Below are 23,722 nucleotides of genomic sequence, written 5' to 3'. Positions count from 1 at the left end.
TAACATCAGGAGTTGAGCTGCATGTTCCTCATATAATTAATTTTTATAGTGTTTAGCCAAGTGCCCTTCATTCTGTCTTTCCCACAGTCTCTTTCATGACTGACGGTCGCCCATTCCCCGCCACCTACTGTTTCCTGGTTTGAGTTATCTATTTCAGTTATTCTTTCTGCTTAAAGGGCATTATTTCATAAACAGAGGATCGTCACGTCGTGGGTCATTTGTGTCGATGAGAGATTCTGTGGGCCTTAAACAAAGACATACCAGCCCTTTCCTCTATAATTCTCAATTTTTTAAGAAGGATACATGATTACAATCAATCACAGATCTGCCCTAACCAACAAAAGGACAGTATCTGGGCTGACTCAGATCCAAACAGTTTTGCCGCAATCGACACATTTAGTTTTTTTCATTCATAACTCTTTAATTCTATTACATAGTGGAAGTCTTCTAACATTAAATAATAGCTAATGATAAATTGCGTTTTTCTGTTAGTCGGCGATTTCATTGACGTTATATGTTGCGTAATATTTTGAGATACTGTTCTTTCTTGGTTAAAGCCAAGCAAATAACTCTACCTGTAACCAACAAAAGGACAGTATCTTATACGACCGTCTCACATACTGTTCACCCTGATTAACCGCAATGCAAAATGCCTCGTCCGTATTCACCAAAAGAACAGTATCTCAGTTAAGAATATAGCAAAATACGAATAACTCGATCGACAAACGTTTCACGTCAGCGAGGGCGAGCACTCGCCATCACGGACGAGTGAGAGGCAAGGCTAAGTGTGGTTGACCTGGCGTGAGGGGATCTATCGGATGTGACGCTCGCTTGCCGATGAATAAATTATCTCTGTCAAGTTTGTAGGCGTAACTCTGATATAATATTACTACATTAGACTATTCCTCAATCTTTTAGACCCTGACTCCTTTTTCAAGATGAGTCTATTTTTATTAAGCATAATAGCTTTAATTTACGCTTATTGATGATTTTGGCTATCTTGTAAATTAGACTTTAATTGTGTATCAGGGTTTTGTCATTGCGCAACGATATTGGGGTGAGTGAGTGATAGTGAATTAAACCTAAGAATAGCTGGAAAATAGGGTATGCCTCCCCCCCGCCCCCAACACGTACACACACATCCCTTTTTGTTTTAAAATCAATATCTTCATTGTCATAGGAAACGAAAAGCATGAAATGGAACGAAATCTGTTGGTACATTTATACTGTATGAAATAGTCATATAAAGACATGGGCCACAGGCCGACCAAAGAGGGAGTATAGAAGTGTTAAAGTTACAGCACTAGGAACACGTATGAGCTATAGGGGTAGATTAAGAAAAGTAAGGACAGACATATATATATATATATATATATATATATATATATATATATATATATATATATATATATATATATATATATATATTATTTTGAAGTCCTAGGTTCACTCAAATTGTTTATTGTCTCAAAAGATCCCACCCTCCCTCCTATTCCCAATGAATACACGTTAAAACGCTCTCTCTCTCTCTCTCTCTCTCTCTCTCTCTTTCTCTCTCTCTCTCTCTCTCTCTCTCTCTCCCTCCCTCTCTCTCTTCTCTCTCTCTCTTATTTATTTATGTTTTTTTTAAATATATATCTCTGCATCCATCTCTCTCGCTCTCTGTTACTGACTCTCTCTCTCTCTCTCTCTCTCTCTCTCTCTCTCTCTCTCTCTCTCTCTCTCTCTCTCTCTCATGTAAACAACAACGCGATAGAAATTTACAGTGCTCCTCTATGATGTCATGTTACGGATGACGTCATTGGCGTTGGCGACTTATGCGTCAACCAATCAAATCGTCACCAACAGTTTCGCATGGTATTGCTCGCCATACGGCGGCATCTTCGTCACGCCACTCGTTGACGCCACCGCATGCTCACGGACACCGTCGATATTTACGGGGCGGAATATGGCCGTCGGAGATACTGTCCTTTTGTTTGTTAACGATGGGGTTGAAATAGAATACTGTTTCAAGCAAATTTTTAATTGCCTCTAATTTCAAAAATATTTGAGTTATGATCATTCTGACAACTTTGTAAGCTTTCCTATGTCCTAGAGATTCGATTTAGTAGAAAAAGTGATTTTATGATTGTTTGAGAGATACTGTCCTTTTGTTGGTTAGGGCAGAGATAGTCATATAAAGACATGGGCCACAGGCCGACCAAAGATGGAGTATAGAAGTGTTAAAGTTACAGCACTAGGAACACGTATGAGCTATAGGGGTAGATTAAGAAAAGTAAGGACATACAGAGGACACCACACTACAGAATGAGTGCGAGGTGGGTGGGTGAGGAGCAGAGCGTGTACCACTCACCGGTGGGTTCTGTCTCCTGCACCTTAAGAGGAAGGGGTCCCACCTATTCCCCAGCCCGGTTATACCGCCGGGGACTCGGTCGCGCCCATAACAAACTCAGTAGAAACAGGGAACACCACGGGAAGGTGCTGTTAAGGAGACAATAATACATGAGAGGCCATATTATGCAGTAATCTCTGTCAGACAGGATTACACGGCGATCAATGCACCTGGAACTGAAAGGTATTGGGTTCGAAATGCACATCAATTTCCTTTCAGCAAGCGGGCCGTCCGGCCCACACTTTGTAGCTCCCTAATAATTATTCAACAATCACATTATTTTCCGCACATTTTATACGTGTAAAATTAGATGTAAAAGACAACTGATGGTAAATATAAATAATCTTTTGGTGTGCATGAATACAAATGCAAAGTTTTTAGTTTTGGGTCAAATTATCATTCAAGCAGAAAGAGAAATATACAAATTATGGTGAATAGAAGTACTCATACCATACACTTTAGTTACAAAATATCTAATAATCCTAATTATAGGGGTGGAATAAACGAATTCTTTCATTTCTTTGTATTTATTACACCGTTATATTTTTATCGTGCAATAACACATACTCGCATGCTCGTTGTGTTATTATGCACGATAAAGACAAAGAATTGAAGGAACCCTTTACTAATCAACATTATGCCACCCCTTTCCCCACATAGTAACGCGTAATGATATCATGTTTACTATAATAACTTGTGACGTTAGATTATAAATCGTTACATTTCACAAAAAAAATAGATTCTTTAAAATGAAGTATCCTTTCAGTGATTTTGAAAATGATTCTTATTCAAAGGTGAATTGAGGGGTAGAATATATGATTTCTTACGCTCTTGAGTTTTGGGATTCGAACCTTGTTCCCAACGCGCACTCGTATTCTATTACTTGATGTAGACATGATCTCATTACAACGGTTTGCTGATAGGGAACGAATTCAATCCCTCGTGGGGGCGGGGGCCTACATTCCTCTAAGCTTGGTGAGAAGTTGCCACGCTTTGATGCCAGTAAGAGGAGACACTGGGTGGCTGCGAATCGGCTTCGGTCGAGGAGCTGCCTAACGGCAAGTGCGTTACATCGGTGGGGTCTAACTACCTGTCCAATATGTCCACGCTGTGGGCAAGAAACCCGAGACGGCAGAGCATCTAGTCGAAAGGTGTGTTGTGACGATGCTACCTGGCGGGTTTGCGACGTTGCACGAATGCGGCCCGGACTTTGCTGATTGGGTCGATCGTCATAACATAATAGTGTGAACCATAAGAGGCTGCTGCCGATAGGGTACACAATGTGTTTGCAATTTGCTAGAATTGATGTCGTATTTGTGTGTATTTAAGCTCGTTGTCTCAAAGGAAATGTGCCTCGTCTATTCAAAAAAACAAGCAATGCTAAGCTTGGCCAATGGTTGAATGGGTAACAGTTATCATGCAGAGGGCAGCATGGCTCAGCGGTACCGTCTTTGCTTCGTACCCAAAGGTGCCTTGTTCGAACACCCGACGCAACGCTGTGCGGCCTTGAGCAAGTCACATCGCCCTAGCTCAATTTGCGGCGCTGCACAGCACTGACGCTTGAGCTATTGCAGTCTTCCCTTGGAATAGACCCTAGAGACATATTTTCCCTGTAGGATGAAGTAAGGGAATTTTTAAGATTATAATTTTAGGTTTTGGTTCTAAAAGTGTCCTGGGTAAAGGCACTTTGCCCATTATCGCACTCGACTTAGATGCCAGTGAGTACCTGCGTAACAGGCGGATGGTATTAAATAAAATAACAATTTGATTCCAAGTGGCCGGAGGGTGACTAAATGAAACATTATAAAATGCATTGTGCATGGTAATGTGAATGTTGATATCTATTATTTATTTGATTTTTTTTTAAATTTTTTTTTTCTTTTTGATTATTAAAGTTTATAATTTTATGAAATTGATTTCTCACTTTCTATCTATTTTTCTTTAAAAGATTTATTAAAAGCAGCTCCACTACACAATGTCAAAGGTAGCTATGAGAAAAAAATGAAGGACTTTTACAAGCAATGCACCGATACAGGTATAGTGACTTAATGATTTGTGTTTCGGTAAAATATTCACAGTAGTATTAATACTAATAATAATAATAATAATAATAATAATAATAATAATAATAATAATAATAATAATAATAATAAAAACTATAATAATAATAACAATAATGATAACAATAATAATAATAATAATAATAATAATAATAATAATAATAATATAATAATAATAATAATAATAATAATAATAATAATAATAATAATAATAATAATAATAATAATAATAATAATAATAATAATAATAATAATAATAATAAATAATAATAATAATAATAATAATAATAATAATAATAATATAATAATAATAATAATAATAATAATAATAATAATAATAATAATAATAATAATAATAATAATAATAATAATAATAATAATAATAATAATAATAATAATAATAATAATAATAATAATAATAATAATAATAATAATAATAATAATAATAATAATAATAATAATAATAATAATAATAATAATAATAATAATAATAATAATAATAATAATAATAATAATAATAATAATAATAATAATAATAATGATAATAATAAACTAGATGCTGCAAACTATAGGCCCATCAGCTTAACATGCATACTCTGTAAGGTTATGGAGTCTATCTTGAAAGACCGAATAATGGACTTTCTTGAAAGTCATACGATGCTAAACGATAACCAGCATGGTTTTAGATCAAAGAGATCATGCATTACTCAACTTTTACAGGTGATGGAGGATTTTACCAAGTTAATTGATCGTGATCAATGCATTGATGTTGTTTATCTTGATTTCCGCAAGGCTTTTGATTCTGTACCTCATGAGAGATTATTCATTAAACTAAAAACATATGGATTTAAAGGGAATATCTTTAACTGGATTAATGACTTTCTTAATAATCGAATACAAAGGGTCATTGTCAATGGTGTGGGGTCGGATTTTAAGAATGTAATTAGCGGTGTACCCCAAGCAAGCGTATTGGGGCCACTTTTATTTCTTTTATATATAAATGATTTACCATGTGGCATAAATTCAGCCTGCAAACTGTTTGCAGACGATACAAAGATCTATAGTACAACTGAACATCATAACATTCTACAAAATGATATATTTTCACTTTTCAAATGGTCTACAACATGGCATTTGGATTTTAATATTTCGAAATGTAAAGTATTACATATAGGAAAAAATAATCCATGTCATAATTATTTTACCGATACTTCTATGTCAAATCTACTTTCCGTTGTGCCTTATGAAAAGGATGTGGGAGTTACTTTTGATTCACATTTGAATTTTGATTTACATATTGATAATTGTGTAAGCCGTGCAAACAGAATGATGGGAATAATATATAGAACCTTTATAAGAATTGGTAAAACCACATTTTTATATTTGTATAAATCGCTCGTTCGACCAATTCTAGAATACGGAAATTGCATCTGGAGCCCATTATATAAAAGACAATCTATTAGTATTGAAAGTGTACAGAGGAGAGCTACCAACAAAAATTATACAATATAGTATTTATCTTATAAGGAAAGGTTAGAATTTCTTGACTTACCCAGTTTGAAATATAGAAGAATTCGTGGGGATTTAATTCAGGTTTATAGATTGGTACATGGTCTGGATAGGATAGACTTTTCTGATTTTTTTTCATATTCTAATATTACTTTTACTAGAGGGGACAAGTTTAAGATTTTTGTCTCTAGATGCAAAACAAACATAAGACAAAACTGGTTCGGTATTCGTATTGTTCAGAAATGGAACAGTTTGAAATTTGAAACAAAGAATGCAAAATCTATGGATTATTTCAAGGTGTTAGTAGACAGGGAATTATATGATGGGAGATTTATATATGACGAATAATACTTGTTTGCTCTGCTGTTGACATGGCTTTCAATCTTGTATGTATATATTATGCATTATTATATTATTATGGTTATCTTCTATACGCGTGTGTGTGTGTGTGTGTGGTTGTGTGTGCGCTTTGCATGTCATGGTTAAAGATATATGTTTGTACACCACATGAGTACATTTAAGTTGAAATACTATCTTTACCACGTGTATCGTTATTGTAATATTTAATCAATAGATTTATGGCATTACTAATTAATATTAAGGGCATTCAAAGGATCTTATCCTATTTTGCCCTATACCACATATGTTATGTTATGTTATTATAAATAATAATAATAATATAATAATAATAATAATATAATAATAATAATAATAATAATATAATAATAATAATAATAATAATATATAATAATAATATAATGATAATGATAATGATAATGATATATAATAATAATATATAATAATAATAATAATAATAATAATAATAATAATAATAATAATAATAATAATAATAATAATAATAATAATAATAATAATAATAATAATAATAATAATAATAATAATAATAATAATAAAATAATAATAATAATAATAATAATAATAATAATACTTTATTGCATCCCAAAAAGGTAATTTTTTGTACAGACGTGTTATAATTTACACAATAAGATAAAAATACAATGGAAATAGGATGTATATATATATTTTTTTTAAAAAAGGAGCAGCTCTATAACCAGAGCTGCACTTTATAATATGAATAATTTCAACACTGTATAATAGTTAAAACTGTCACTATAAATTGAAAATTGAAAAGATTGCAAAACAAATAAATTAATAAATTAATATTTATATTTTTAAAAAGTAAAAATGAGAAATGATTATATAAAATGATTATTGCTTGTTGTTATAAAGCCTAATACTGGACGGAAGAAAAGAGTTTCGGTGTCTCTCTGTTTTCGTTGAAATAGAGAATGGGCGACCACTTCTTTCTGACATAATAATTGATGGTCTTAGTGGATGTTACTGGTCATTTAATATTTTAGTTATTTGATTTATACAAAATTTCTCGCATAAAAGATCTACATCGTCAACATCATTTATATAGCGTTTAATGGATTTTTTAATATTTGAATTTATTTTGTTCCTTTCTACTGCTAAGCAATTGCCTCCCCGAGCTGTTATACAAAATGACAAAACACGTTCAATTACTGCTCTATAAAATAATGTGCAGAGGGTTTTATCTATTCTAAACTGAGAGAGTTTTGATAAAAAATATGTACGTCTGCACATCTTATGCTTAATTATTTTCAAGTGTTCATCCCACTTGAGCCTGTCATAAATCGTTACACCAAGGTATTTGTAGTGAGGATCTCGCTGGACGAATTGGTCCTTTAATTTTTACGGTTCTATCGGTTCCTTTACTCTCCTAAAGTCAATCACTAGCTCCTTTGTCTTGCTTATGTTAAGCTCTAGGTGGTGGGCATCACACCAAGACACAAATCTATCAATTTCTTGCCTATAAGCCACTTCGTTGCCATTTGTTATGAGGCCTTGAAGAGCGGTGTCATCTGCAAACTTTATTAATGGTACACTCAGGTTTTGACTTCTACAGTCATTCGTGTATATTGTGAATAATACAGGAGACAATACACAACCTTGAGGAGCACCAGTATTTGTAGTTATACAGGAAGATTTGTTTTGTCCTAATTGAACATATTGTGCTCTCTCCGTAAGAAATTCGAGCACCCAAGTGTCATGGTCTCAAGTGAGTAAAGAGCTACTCGACTATGCATAAAGATATATGTAGAATGAGGCCCCAGAATTTACTAGTTACTATAAATGAAAAACAATTAACGATTTGTTTACAATGACATAAAATAATGATGAAATTTAATTAAAAGAGATAAACAGTGATCGTGGCAGTTACAAATAGAGATATGAATATTTTACGTAACTTATGATAATATGTCAGGTTCATAAGTTTACGTTTCCAGGCAGTTGATGGGCTTGGATGATCTATTCCTCTGATAACAGGATCGGACTCGTAAAATTCCACTTCCAGGCAATTGGTAAGAGGTTATTGTGTAGTCCTTTGACAGCGGGCTTGGGTTTGATCCTTGAAGATTATACAATCAAAGTTAAAAGCTCCGGCGTCTTAATGGTGTAGATATAATATCTACAAAGTCCCAAAATATAAAAATGTTCCAGTATATATATAGTAATAGAGCGACTGGCCGTCCGGCATAGATTGTGGAGAGAAAGTGAGTGTCAAATGTTAGACCTATCAGCTTTTATATTAAGTGGCTACGTGACAGAATGTAGAACGAAAAGTATTCACTAATTAGACATTAATTCGAGGGAAGGCTATAAAAGGAAAGACGATCTAATATTAGAAGGTAAAGTTTATCTAAGCCTACCGAAATATAACTGGAGTGAGATGAATTCAGTTCTTAATAAAATAAAATTTAATAAGATAATTGTGAACAACCTTTACTGTGACACCCCCCACCCACGTTTAAAATATACTCTTTAACCATTATGGGAAAGATAGATTTTACAAACGGAAGTAAATTTACTATCATGATACTCTAGCATTAATCCATTGTTATGATTTGTGCTACAATTAAATTATTTATTAACTAGACATGGAAATGTTTATATTAACGTATATGAATGGGTGACAATAACAATGAAAGATTGTGATTACAAATCATTGTGATGAACAACATGATGGCAATGTGATTACAAATCATTGTGATAAACAATAGTGATGGCAATGAAGCATGATTTAAGTCGATGATATGAAGGTAATTTACTGAATGAAATGAATGAAAATGTAAATGGAATATTGACATTTCAATTATTAATCATAAATGAGTGAAAATTCATAACAATAATAGATAAAGAGAAGATTTCCCAAATCATGAATGGGTATGGTATATATATCCAAACAATACTCAATGTTACATTAAGTTGGGTCATCATGTTTACAAATAAAATTATCGAAATTGTGCGTTCTGATTTGGCATAGTTTGCGAGGTAACTAACAGTATGCATGGGAGGTTAAGTTATACCCTTCTCACGTGTTTATACTAATCGAGAAAGTAGGTCGGCGTGAATATTTTCACAGCCTGGTATGTGAGAGATACTGAAAGTTGTAATTTTGCAAAAATAGACTCCACCTTAGTACTCTACTATTATTCATTTTGTTATTTCTTATGTACCTGAGTGGTTTATGGTCCGTTTCGACCACAAACTCTTTTAGCAGTAGATATCTGCTGAATGTCTTTAAAGCAAAGACGATGGCCAGTCCTTCACGCTCTATTACAGAGTATCGTGATTCTCTGTCCAATAATTTTCTGCTTGCATATAAGCAAGGCATTAGAGTTCCCTTATGTTCCTGTAATAGTACACCTGCGATGCCCTTATCAGACGCGTCAGTTCTTACAACAAATTCTTTTGATATGTCGGGTAATTTAAGAATTGTTTCTGAACAGAGTAATGCCTTTAATTGGTTAAAGCTATTCTGACACACTTCTGTCCAAACAATTTTGTTCGGTGACCCATTCTTTGTCAGATTTGTTAGCGGTGTCGCGATGTGCGCGAAGTTGTAAATGTATTTCCTGTAAAAATTTAGGAGCCCAAGTACTTTGCGTACTTCTTTTTTTGTCTTAGGTGGTTGCAATTGTGCGATTTTTGTTTGTTTTTCTGTCTCGGGTGTCTGTGTCCCATGACCAACGGTATGATCAATCCTGCATTTGAAGCTTCGATATTAGTAAACATAGGTTGCGACACTGTGTCTCTATCAAAATACTTTTTTAGCATATTTGCATGGAATGTCTTTGTTGTGTTGTTAATTTTAATCTCGTAATTAACATTAGATTTTACTGCTGTTATTTTGAATGGTCCTTTCCATGTAGCTAAAAGTTTACTCGAGTCATCGGGTAAGAGTATTAGTACTTTGTCACCAATCTCAAATTTTCTTGATTTGCTTTTTCGATCGGAGTATTCCTTGTATTTCTCTGCTTTTTTAGTGACGGATTCCTGTGCTAGCTTACATGTGTCCTCTATTCTGTCTTTCAGGTTTCTTACATATTCGTAAGCAAACATAATTTCGTTATTGTCCTCCTCATTCCCTTTACAAATGTCGGCTACTATATTGATCGGGCCGCGAGGTGATCGTCCATACATCAACTCAAATGGGGAGTAGCCTGTAGATTCTTGGGGTATTTCTCTATATGCAAATAGGATTGCTGGTAAGTATCTGTCCCAATCATCTGGTTTTTCTGCTGACACTTTTCTTAACATATTCTTTAGAGTGCCATTAAATCTTTCACAAAGACCATTTGCTTGGGGGTGGTAGGGAGTTGTGAATGAGTGTTGGATTCCCATGAGTTTCATGGTTTCATGCATCATATGTGATGTAAATTGGGGTCCATTGTCCGACAGTATCTCATTTGGTATGCCTATTCTAGTAAAAATTGTCATCAATGCTTCAGCTATGTGATCCGATGTAGTTGATTTCAATGCTATCGCTTCTGGCCACCTGGTTGCGTAATCGACTAATGTTAGTATGTGTGTATGGTTTCTATCTGATTTTGTTAAAGGGCCTATAATGTCAATTGCAACTTTTTGAAAAACTTTTTCAATAACTGGGGTTGTCTCTAATGGCAATCTCGGTATTCTGCCTTTTGCGACTCTTCTTTGGCATGTGTCACACGATTTCACATATTCTCGGACGTCTTTAGTAATTCCAGGCCATGTGAAATTCTCGGATATTCTCTTCAATGTGGAAGAGCTCCCAAGATGTCCAGAAGTTATTGAATCGTGCGCTATTCCAAGGATTTTGTTTCTGTAAATACTCGGCGTGACCAGTTGTTTAGCTATTTTGTTTCTTTTCCTATGTAACCTGAACAGAATATCTTTTTCAATGATGTATTCAACTTTTGATTTCGTCCCTTTGTTTGCGATATTGAAATATGATGTTAAAGTCGGGTCCTTTTTCTGTTCTTCAATGAACGTGTTCCTGTCAAATTGTTGTGGTTCTAGAGAAATAGTCATTGGCTTCTCTGTTGTCTTAGTCATCTTTCTTGTTTCTGCTAGACAAGCTGTTTCTTGGGTTAATGACCATTCTTTTACATCTGTTGGGTTGTCTTTAAGACCTTTTATATTGCCAACAATAACATCAGCGACGGGGTTGGGAAGTATACAGCATTCCACTATTCCTGTATAGTATGGGGTTTCTATGTACACGTTAGCTGTTTCAAAGGTTTCGACTGTGCCACTGAATGTGATGCATTGTACCGTTTTTCCAGTTTTGTCTTCGTCATTGATCAAAGATGCTTTTATTCCTACTGTACTGCATCCTGTGTCTCTCAATATTTGCAATCAGTTCCATTAGCTTTGCCTTCACAAAAAAATAGCGATCCTGATTTGTGAGTTTGTGTTAAAAGTGACATACCTTTCACGCAATACACATTTATATTTTCTCCTGACATTACTCGTGTCTGATTGTTTACACTTGTTTGGAGTGATGCATTTGCAGTTTCTTTTGGATATCCCACGATTTTGTAACATTTGTCTGCTGTGTGGCCTTTCATTCCACAATATTGACATTTAATTATAGGTTTGTTGGTTTTCTTATACTCAGTATTATTGTCAGTGCTATTTCTTGTTTTGTTTTGATAGGATCGGCTATGGTCTATATTGAACTGTTTGTTCCATGGTTTGTTACTATGATCATCTTGTTTCACTTGCGTGTTCCGAGTGATTGATCGGCTCGTTCTATTTGAGTACTGAACTTTAGGTGTACCTGGACTCTGAGCAGCAGCAGCGTAGTATGGTTCCTTCAATGTTCTGCTAAGGGGTGTCAATGGATGTGCGCTGTTAAAGTTTTCTGCGTAGATTTTTAATTTGTCCAAGTTTTCTGTCTTTCTCTCTTTAAAGAATGCGACTAAATCTGGGTTGCAAGCTTGATAGATTCGATTCTTCAGCGTGAGATAGTAAAGGCCTGCAAAGTCGTCTTGTTTTACGTTTGCCAACTCAAGCCGCCGATTTAGAAATTGAGTAATTCGGTTCACGAATGTATTAAAGTCTTCTCCACTTTCCGGTTTTGCAGTGTGAAACCTTTCCTGGTAACCATCTTCCGTTAATCTAAATCTTTTTAGTAGAGCGTCTTTAATTTTTCCATAGTCATCTGCATCTTCAGTTGTTAAGGTATAGAAAACTTTTAGCGGTTCTCCAGATAAGCAGTTAATCAAGGCTGTGGCCCATTTGCTTTCTGGCCAACGATAACCTTTAGCCTGAACTTCGAATCGGAGTAAGAATGATTCTAGACAGTCTGAGCGTTCATCGTATGTTGGCATGCGTGGAAGTTTCACGAAAAATTCATCACTATTATTATGTTTTCTTTCATGACCGGTTTTTGTTTTTTTCAATTTCCAGCATCATTTGGGTCCTTTTGGTTTCTTCTTCTGCTAAAGCTATTTGTCTTTTTAGTTCCCTTTCTTGGACTCTTTCTTCTCGTTCTTCTCTACGTATTCTTTCTTCGTGTTCTTTTTCTTCTCTACGAATTCTTTCTTCGTGTTCTTTTTCTTCTCTACGAATTCTTTCTTCATTTTCTTCTCTACGAATTCTTTCTTCATTTTCTTCTCTACAAATTCTTTCTTCATTTTCTTCTCTACGAATTCTTTCTTCATTTTCTTCTCTACGAATTCTTTCTTCTTTTTCTTCTTTTATTTTCTCTTCGCACCATGAAAATATCCTTTCCTGGGGTATTTCTAAGTCCTTTGCGAGACTTAAGTATCTTTTATATGCTTCCATTTTTGCAATAAATTAGTTACGATGTTTTATATATATTATATTGACAGGATACTGTTACTGACTGTTTTATTTATTTACACTTACTGGAATGAACTGTTCTATTTTTAGAAATCTCTCTCTCTTATTTCAACTTATTGTGTATGTTGAATTTGATGCCTTTTATCGTTATATCTTATAAAGCAATGTGTCAATACAATGCGGAGTTATTATGACTTGTGTCAATAACAATGTGTCAATCGCGTGTACTCTAAACTATGTTACTACGAAAAATGTATCACCAATGTGTGTGACTCGTCGTTAGTTTGTGTACAATTATTCGCAATGACGCTAATATACTAGAGTGTGATAACAATAATAGGATGCCAAAATAATCCAAAGTTATCTATCACTAAATATAACACGACGGCTAGTAGACTCCTTTTATTATTATTTAGTTTTTAAAGACTCACTTTTCAGAACATAATATATAAGTGGTTTTCGGTAACAGTAGTATGCCAAAAATGTATTTAAAACAAATCACTATGCAAAACAAATCACGATGTCTATAGTTACTATGTGATGCCCAACTCATGTAAAAGAGAATAATGAAGGATATATTTACCAACTCAGTTCGTGGCTGGGACCTCTTCTTGTTCAATGGTTGTTCAACAATTGTAATTAGGCATTGAAGAGTGTTTAACAGTGATGTCTGAAATACAAAACAATAAAATATCGTAAGATTTACAATAGTTACAAAATGTGTTCACAACACTGAGTGATTGGATGATAGGTGAATGAATCGTTATGGAATGTAAACATATTGAAAACAATTCATGAATGAGGCAAACAACAAAATGAAATGAGTGATAAATAACAAAGTGGACAAGGAATTAATGAATGAATGAATGAAAAACTGAGTGAATAAATGAATGAATGAATGGATAATGTATGAATGAAAGAATGAAGGGAGGAATAAATGTATGAATGATTGGATAAATGAGTGAATAAACGAATGAATGGATGAATGAATGAATGAATGAATGAATGAATAAATAAATGAATGAACAATGAATGAATGAATGATTTATAAATGAATAAATGGATGAAGGAATGAATCAATAAAATGCTATTCAATTTGAATGAAAGAATGAATGGATAAATTGCTATTCCATTTAAATGAAGAAATGAAAAAGAAAAAAAAAATAATCCTGTAAATAGGGAGTTCAATTAAAATATGATCAAGTGGGGCAATTAAGAGTTTTACAATTTAAACTTTAAAGTTAGATGAAATAGATATAAGTAACTAAATAAATTCAATTCTTTATATGTGTCCCCTCCAAAATGTCATGGTCTCAAGTGAGTAAAGAGCTACTCGACTATGCATAAAGATATATGTAGAATGAGGCCCCAGAATTTACTAGTTACTATGAATGAAAAACAATTAACGATTTGTTTACAATGAAATAAAATAATGATGAAATTTAATTAAAAGAGATAAACAGTGATCGTGGCAGTTACAAATAGAGATATGAATATTTTACGTAACTTATGATAATATGTCAGGTTCATTAGTTTACGTTTCCAGGCAGTTGATGGGCTTGGATGATCTATTCCTCTGATAACAGGATCGGACTCGTAAAATTCCACTTCCAGGCAATTGGTAAGAGGTTATTGTGTAGTCCTTTGACAGCGGGCTTGGGTTTGATCCTTGAAGATTATACAATCAAAGTTAAAAGCTCCGGCGTCTTAATGGTGTAGATATAATATCTACAAAGTCCCAAAAAATAAAAATCTTCCAGTATATATATAGGAATAGAGCGACTGGCCGTCCGGCATAGATTGTGGAGAGAAAGTGAGTGTCAAATGTTAGACCTATCAGCTTTTATATTAAGTGGCTACGTGACAGAATGTAGAACGAAAAGTATTCACTAATTAGAAATTAATTCGAGGGAAGGCTATAAAAGGAAAGACGATCTAATATTAGAAGGTAAAGTTTATCTAAGCCTACCGAAATATAACTGGAGTGAGATGAATTCAGTTCTTAATAAAATAAAATTTAATAAGATAATTGTGAACAACCTTTACTGTGACACCAAGCAATTATATACTTGTTTAAATTCAGACTAGTCAATTTTTGAACAACCAACTGAGGTTGCATTGTATTGAACGCTGGAGAAAAATCCGCAATAAGCAATCTGCAATAGCTCCTAGCGTGATCTAGATGCCTGTAGATGTTGTTTGTAAACACCAAAATGGCATCCTTTACGCCACGTCCTGGTTTGTAAGCAAATTGATGACTATCACTCAATGGCATAAACTGATTCCTAATTTTAACAAGAACAAGTTTTTCTAAAGATTTCATGACTATTGAAGTCAGTGCAACAGGTCTGAGATCGTTCATAGTTTCAAGTTTTTCTTTTTTTGGAACAGGAATAATTTTTGAAGTTTTCCAAATTTCAGGGATCGGAACGCATTGGAGGGACCAGTTAAAAATATGTGTATAAATGGGGGAAAGCTGATGGGCACATTCTTTTAATAATTTTCCTTTCAATCCATCAGGCCCAGCAGCCTTCCTCTCGTTTAGTTTCGAAAATACGAATCTCGTTTCCTCTTCACTGACCTCAATAGTCATTTCATCTTCAAAAGCCCTGTCTAATTTATGTTTTTCATTTTCAATATCAAATTTGTTAGCTGTGTCGAAACGTGAATAAAATTTATTTAGAGTTTCAATTTCGATGTCTTCTGATATAATCGTGGGCTTTGGATTATAGTTAATAGCAGTTTTAAGCCCCGCCACGTGTCCCGTATATCCCCAGAAGAAAAGCATTTTTCAATTTTATTTTTGTACTTGTCTCTACAACTAGATATTACTCTCTTTATCTCTTTTTGTTTTGTTTTCAGATCTTTTTTGTTTCCACTAGTAAAGAGAGTTTTATTTTGGTTCAATAAAAGTTTTAGATATTTTGTTATCCAAGGCTTGTTGTTAGGATAATATTTTATTTCTTTTTTACAAGACACTAGCTGTTCACAGAATTTTAAATACTCACTCACACAGTCATTCAGCTCATCAACACTATCACATGATTCGATAAAAACATTCCAGTCAGTGCATTCAAAACAACCACGCAAATCTTCACACACACTTCCGTTCCAGATCTGTACACTTTTCTTTACTGGTTTTACACGTTTAAAAACAGGGCGGTAGGTGGGGAGTAGCAAGAGCATGCAGTGGTCAGATAAACCTAATGGGGCACGGGGTAAACATTTATAACTATTTTTAATATTACACAGGTATAAATCTAATGTTTTTTTGTCCCTTGTCTCGCAGTCCACGTTTTGATGAAGTCCCGGAGAGTAAAATCGTTACATTGGTTAAAATCGCCAGTGACCATCAATACGGCATCGGGTGACTTAATTTGAATGTCCTGTATTTCTTTCCTCAAAATATTTTTCGCTGTGGTGTTGTCTGATGATGGTGGAATGTAGACGTTGATGATGATGACATGTGTATATTCCCGGGGTAGATAATATGGTCGTGACGAAACAGTAATAAATTCAATATAGTCGTCACAATACATTTCCTTATATGACAGTTATTGGGGTGGCACCATTTGTTGTTAATATATGTGCACACCCCACCCCCAGTTCGTTTATTTACATTAGTCCGATCTCCTCGAAATAGTGAATATTGTTCAATATCAAAACATGATGATGGTATTTGAGGAGATAGCCAAGTCTCTGTTAACGCTATTATGGAGGCTTGACGATAGTCACTATTAAAACGACACAGTGAAAACAGTTCATCAATTTTATTTTTCAGTGATCTTACATTACCTGTCACTACACAGGGTAAAAATGGACGAAAAGGCCGTCTGTTAAATTTTGTTTTTATTCCTCCTTTTCTCTCCCTCTTTCTTACTTTAATAAACGATGTGTCAATAGTGGGTGGTGGGGGTGACACGGGTTGGAGGGATCGGAGAGTCTCTGGAGTATATGTTATCGATAGGCTTTTGGTAGCAAAATCACAGGCTAAAACACCATTTATGCTTATAAATATACTAATCAATATAAAAATCAGGAACAATATATACTTCACATCCATTTTTAATAAAAATTAGGCGTAAATTCCGACGATTGAATGATAAATGAATAAAAACATGTGTAGAAAATAGGTAAACATTCACAACACGTCTGTTGTCGCCGGAAGCCAGCGCAATTGTTATTAATAATAATAATAATAATAATAATGATAATAATAATAATAATAATAATAATAATAATAATAATAATAATAATAATAATAATAATAATATAATAATATATAATAATAATAATAATAATAATAATAATAATAATAATAATAATAATAATAATAATAATATAATAATAATAATATAATAATAATAATAATAATAATAATAATAATAATAATAATAATAATAATAATAATAATAATAATAATAATAATAATAATAATAATAATAATAATAATAATAATATAATAATAATAATAATAATAATAATAATAATAATAATAAATAATAATAATATAATAATAATAATAATAATAATAATAATAATAATAATAATAATATAATGATAATAATATTAATACTTTATTTTACCTTCATTTTTAACTGACGTATATATATATATATATATATATATATATATATATATAATATTATATATATATATATATATATATATGAATAATGTCTGCACTGTACTACAGTTAAAATTGTAACGTGAAGTTTGAAAAACAAATTAATTAATCAATTAATTAATATTTATATTATTAGGAAGCAATACGGCAAAAATAATTATGAAAATTGACTATTGTTTGCTATTAATAAGCCTAATACTTGACGGCAGATCACAATTTCGGTGTATCTTCATTTTAGTTGAAATAGAGCAAGGGCGACCACTCCTTCCTGGCATAATAAGTGATGGTCTAACTGGATGATGCGGGTTATTTAATATTTTAATTCCTTTCACCATACAAAATTCCTCATATAAACAATCTACATTGTCAACATCATTTATATAGCAGTTATTGTATTTTTAAATACTTTAAGATTTGGTTAATAAAAGTTTATTTTACATTTTATTTTGCAGTGAAAATGGAACGTCTTTGTTTGAAAGGCAAACACCTGAAGAAACAGAAGTGGCCGACCCTGAACTCCAAGTTGGATAACTCTACATTTGACTTACAATCAATGATTGAAGAGTACAGCACGGATTTTGCAGAGGCTTTGTTTAAATTTGAACTGTATGATTACAGAAAAGGCAATGTAGAGGAATATCGACTCCAGGTAAATATGTCTTTGATTCTTGAGTCATATCACGCTGCTGCAATAGTACAGTCGTTTTAGTAGTTATTCAGAGCCATTAGGCCCACGGAGCCGGAGTTTTCCCGGATTTCTATAGCGTGAAACAGACAATAACAATTGCTTATTTCCCTTTGGATAGGACGCTAAATCGCATTTTTCCCGCCAGATTTAGCATACCCATCTACCCAATCGTTTCTTGGTGGAAAGGGGGTAAGAAAAAATCTCAACTGCACCAAGTGAGTCAACAGGACCCCCTACACCTTATTTACAACTTGCAAATACCGCTTCATATTCGTTGTTAAACTAGTCACTAAAACTAATTAGGGGCACCCACCATAAGCATTAGTATACTCCTGACCTCACCCTTGTCACGAAGGAAGCAAACGGTGCAGATGAAGCGGACAGTTCTCGGCAACTTCAGGCATAGCCAGCACAGCCGGGTTCTTGTGACATTTCCGAGGTTGCGGTCCCTCTCACTCTGCAAATGAAACTATAGGAAGGCTAACTGGGAGGAATTCAGTTCCTATATCGAGTAGGTTTGCCTTTTTATTCCTCCCAAGGCCGAGAACATAACCAGATTTAACAGGTTGCTTGCTAAGAACGTTCGCCACTCCAGTCCACGGACCAAACAGACATTTTAACCCCCCTGCTAGATAGAAGAGTCGGGAAAGCTGTACAAGGAGTACCAGCAGACCCAGTCCCAGGACCTAACCGATAGACTACTTCAGTCTCTGGCAGAAGGAAGGAAGCAAAGGTAGCGACTGACAAAGATATCTGGACCGGAATTTTGCGAAGGTTGCATCAGAGTGCTGGTGCCAATGTGGTTTGGTTTTATGTTTTAAGGGTTTTACGGCGCTTGCAACACATTAAGGTCATATCAGCACCAGTAAAAAGGAAGAAAATGGGATAGTAACAAGTTCTAGAATTACAATTAAAGCACAAAAGAAAAGGAAAGACAAAGGGGAATTGGTTCAAATAGGGAACAGATGTAGATTCCAAAAGCACACGTCAAAGTACTTAGTTTGAGATCACCTAAAAGTCTCACCCAGACACAAGCACAGGTCCCAACAAGGAGGAACACACCCAAATGTTTACCAATCATATAATATGTAAACTAAACATAGTACAATGTATAACAGAGAGATGATTTACAAGGAAAAAATATCATCTCCCAAAACTATAAAAACTATACATTCGACTGTTTCCCTCTCAGCCAAGGACTCCGACCAAGGTCAGGACAAAACCAAGCAATCTCATTCCAAGAAAAAGACAAAAAGCAATTGGAAAACAGATACGAGGGGATAGAAGACATAGTATGTACCTCCCTGCCCGTTATGGGAGGTCAGGATCCCCACTCAGCCAATGTTGTTTAATGTCTTCATTACGACATGCCGAACACTTCTTCCCTGAAGCTTGGATTCGTGGACGACTGGGCACTCATTACTCAAAGTAAAATGTTGACCGTCTCATGAGCGTACTGAGCGATGACGTTAGCAGACTCAAAGCCCAATTTCCCCCTTGCAGTGGCTTGCACAGCCGAAACCTGAACGTACTAGTCGGGGATTAGCTTGGCCCATATGAGACACATCCAAAATACTTGGGAGTGATGCTGGACTTACTTATCGGAGTTGCCCGGAAGATAGAGAAACGCAACATTCTTCCAAGGAAGCTGGCAGAATCAACTTGGGATGTTAATCAAGCGCTCCTGAGGACGTCCGCCCTGGCACTATGCTACTCCGCCGAGGAGTATTGTACTCCGATGTGGGGTAGAAGCAGGAACGTTGAGTAGGTAAATGCTAAACTTTGCAAGTCGATGCACATCGTGCCAGGAACTCCTGGCAACAGCGCATAGAGGATGGGGCCCGAAAATGGCAGCAATCCAACCCCCTCCCCCCCCCCTCCCATGTCCGGCGGGAGACGATTACAAAGAACTGCCTTAATAAGATCAAAGAGAAAGGGAATGAGTATACTCTTCTTAATCGCATAATGGACGGTGCCCCCGTTTCCAGCAGAAATAAGTTGTACGTAGATTACCTGACTTCCGACAGAGATGCATATACGAGACGGAAGTCTGTTTGGACGAATTCAATCCCTTGAGGGGGCGGGGACATTGATTCCTCGAAACTGGGGGAGAAGATGCCAGGCTTTTCCACCAGCAAGAGGAGACACTGGGTGGCAGCAAATCGGCTTTGATCGAGAACCTGCCTTTCGGCTAAATCGCTTCATCAGTGGCGACTTTTTACCTGTCCAACATGTACCCGTTGTGGTAACGAACCAGAAACCTCAGAGCATCCAGTTGAACGGTGTGTTGTAACGAAGCGTCCTGGTGGGCTTGCAATCATGCACGAGAGCTGTACGGAATTCACTGATTGGGTTGATCGACATAACATAGTAGTTTGAGCACCATTAGAAGCTGCTGCCAACAACATACCACTTAACATGAACGACAACACATGACCCCTTGTTAGGCGATATTACATTTTTTTCGGACACAGATAACGCTGTTAACATTTTACCACAGTGTATGGTGAGAGAATGTGAGGGAAGAGCCTTTTTCCAAGCACTCAACTATGCGCCGCTCGGGACTCGAACCCAGGACCATCCAATCAGAAGTCAAGTGTCATACACTAACCACATAGCCGAACATTAAAAAAAAACAGTAGGCTACTTATATTTTGTTATTTTGAATGTCAGCTGCACATTAGTAAAACAAAACACACATATGTTTTAATGACTCTACTTTTGAAATGATCAAAATACTCTTGCGATCTTTTGTGTTCCATGATCGTTCTATTAATAGGATATATAACATTACGTTTGAGGTTCCTCTGTTAGTCACAGATAGGGGTGTCCATCCACCAAATAATCATGTGGTGTGCCGTCGGGCCATATACTTGTTCTTATTTTCATTTCGATTTATTCATCGACTTTAGCAAAGCTCCGAGACTGACTGGCTTCCTACCATTAAAAAACTAAACAACTTAGCCCTAGCGGAAGTGAACTTATAATTTAACCTCTACACCAACTGGGTTCAAGGGTCATTTGCTTAACTCTTTTTCAATTCCCGTCCAGCTGGCGGTACTAACGTGGGAAAGATAATTTTTATAAACAACATTCTCACATCTCTCATGTGTTTTTTGTGTTTCACTCATCGTGTTTTATTGACAAAGGCTGAAACCCGAAACGTCCACAATAACTGATTATGTATATACAATCGAAGATTCCAATCAATTTTTTATTGTTATTTAACATTCTAAATTAAAATTACGAGTCACGCTACTGTACCATTGGATACTGTTCTCAAGGCATTCCAACTAAATCACATTGAGTGAATACCGTGCCAAGGCATTCCTTCTAAATTACATTGAGTGAATATCGTGGCCAAGGCATTCCATCTAAATTACATTGAGTGAATAACGTCGCCAAGGCATTCCATTTAAATTACATTGAGTGAATACCGTCGCCAAGGCATTCCATCTAAATCACACTGAGTCAATATCAAAGGCTGAATACAGGAATAATCCTTCAATTGCTTTATAAAATAGTTTATTATCACACAATCTCATATAGATTGTATTCTATCATACACAGACAGTTTTACACAACTTTGAATGCAAGGAAAACATATAACTATATTATAAATAGGACAGTGTAAAGTCGAAATTACGATTATAAACTTGACCTTTATATAGCGCAATATCACTAAAAGTGCTCAAAGCGTTTTACAAGGGGTCCCTGGTCAACAGCAACATTTTACATGAAGGACGGGACATGACGCCTGTTAGGCGATATTACAATTTTTCGGACACAGACAACGCTGTTAACGGCCAGGTACTCATTTTACACCTGACTACGGTGAGAAAATGTGAGTAAAGAGTCTTTTCCAAGGACTCAACTATGTGCCGAGTGCGAGGCTCGAACCCAGGACCTTCCGATCCGAAAGCGAGTGTCATACCACTAGACCACATAGCCGCACGCATAAAAGTTATTGCACCATTAGATAACGTTACCTAAAGATTCCATTTAAATCAACATTCATATCACGACTGAATATTAACTTTTTTTACGTTTAAATACCCACATTTGAAAATAAATGAATCCTAATTACCGGTAGCATTGTGTTGTTACAATTCCTTGTTTCCTTGTAGAACTGTCTTTGTAAAGGGCTGATAGTCTGTGTTTCAGACAGAAACGCGCCTTATTAATGCTTTATTCATTATTATTATTATTATTATTATTATTATTATTATTATATTATTATTATTATTATTATTATTATTATTATTATTATTATTTATTATTATTATTATTATTATTATTATTATTATTATTATTATTATTTATTATTATTATTATTATATTATTATTATTATTATTATTATTATTATTATTATTATTATTATTATTATTATTATTATTATTATTTATTATTATTATTATCAGTATTATCATCATCATCATTATAATTGTTATTATTATTATCATTATTATTATTATTATTATTATTATTGTTATTATTATTATTATTATTATTATTATTATTATTATTAGTAGTAGTAGTAGTAGTAGTAGTAGTAGTAGTAGTAGTAGTAGTAGTAGTAGTAGTAGTAGTAGTAGTAGTATATAGTAGTAGTAGTAGTAGTAGTAGTAGTAGTAGTAGTAGTAGTAGTAGTAGTAGTAGTAGTAGTAGTAGTAGTAGTAGTAGTAGTAGTAGCAGCAGCAGTAGTAGTAGTAGTAGTAGTAGTAGTAGTAGTAGTAGTAGTAGTAGTAGTAGTAGTAGTAGTAGTAGTAGTAGTAGTAGTAGTACACAGGCGTTTATCGCTTTCAGTTTAGTTCGCCAGGTAAATCTAGCCAGTCTAGTGATGATGAGTCATAGCTTTACACTGAGAGAGGGAGACAATTTTTTCGCCGTTTTGATCGATTTTTTCTGAATTTCAAACTAATGTAGTATTGCCGTTATTAAGTGTAGCAAAATTTTTTTTATACTACCGAACAGTTTATTAACAAGAGTTTTTATTGATTATTTAATCATAATTATGATGGTGTTAAAAAGCAAGAGGGATAACCCATGAAATTGATACATAAATTTAAGTGAATTAAAATTTTTAAGAGAACATTTTAACATGTTCAACACTTAAAATTTTAAAACAAAAGTAATGGAAATGATGTTGAATATCTGTAGAATGTAGACATATAAATTTTATACCAGTAGATTAAGGCGTTTTTGAGATATCAGGTCACCTGTACGTAAAAGCCAGGATTTTGAGTAAGGTAAAATTGAAATCCAA

General features: G+C 34.4%; 1 protein-coding gene across 1 annotated transcript in view; it reads left to right on the top strand.

Moving 5' to 3' along the window:
- The first annotated feature begins 4,266 nt into the window (after positions 1–4,266).
- The window catches only part of LOC144960356 (uncharacterized), a 21,310-nt gene continuing 1,854 nt past the window's right edge, over positions 4,267–23,722 (top strand). Inside the window, exons 1-2 of the mRNA XM_078893438.1 lie at positions 4,267–4,427; positions 18,220–18,416. Of these exons, the coding sequence (XP_078749564.1) occupies positions 4,394–4,427; positions 18,220–18,416 (231 nt within the window). The 5' untranslated portion in view covers positions 4,267–4,393. The remainder of the gene's footprint in view (positions 4,428–18,219; positions 18,417–23,722) is intronic.

This window comes from Berghia stephanieae, chromosome 15 (genome assembly GCF_034508935.2).
Source record: "Berghia stephanieae isolate SIO BIC M18660-M18661 chromosome 15, UCSD_Bste_1.3, whole genome shotgun sequence".
NCBI classification, from domain to species: Eukaryota; Metazoa; Mollusca; class Gastropoda; order Nudibranchia; family Aeolidiidae; genus Berghia; species Berghia stephanieae.
Note: the sequence above shows the minus strand (reverse complement) of the source record. Positions and strands in the feature narration are given on the sequence as shown.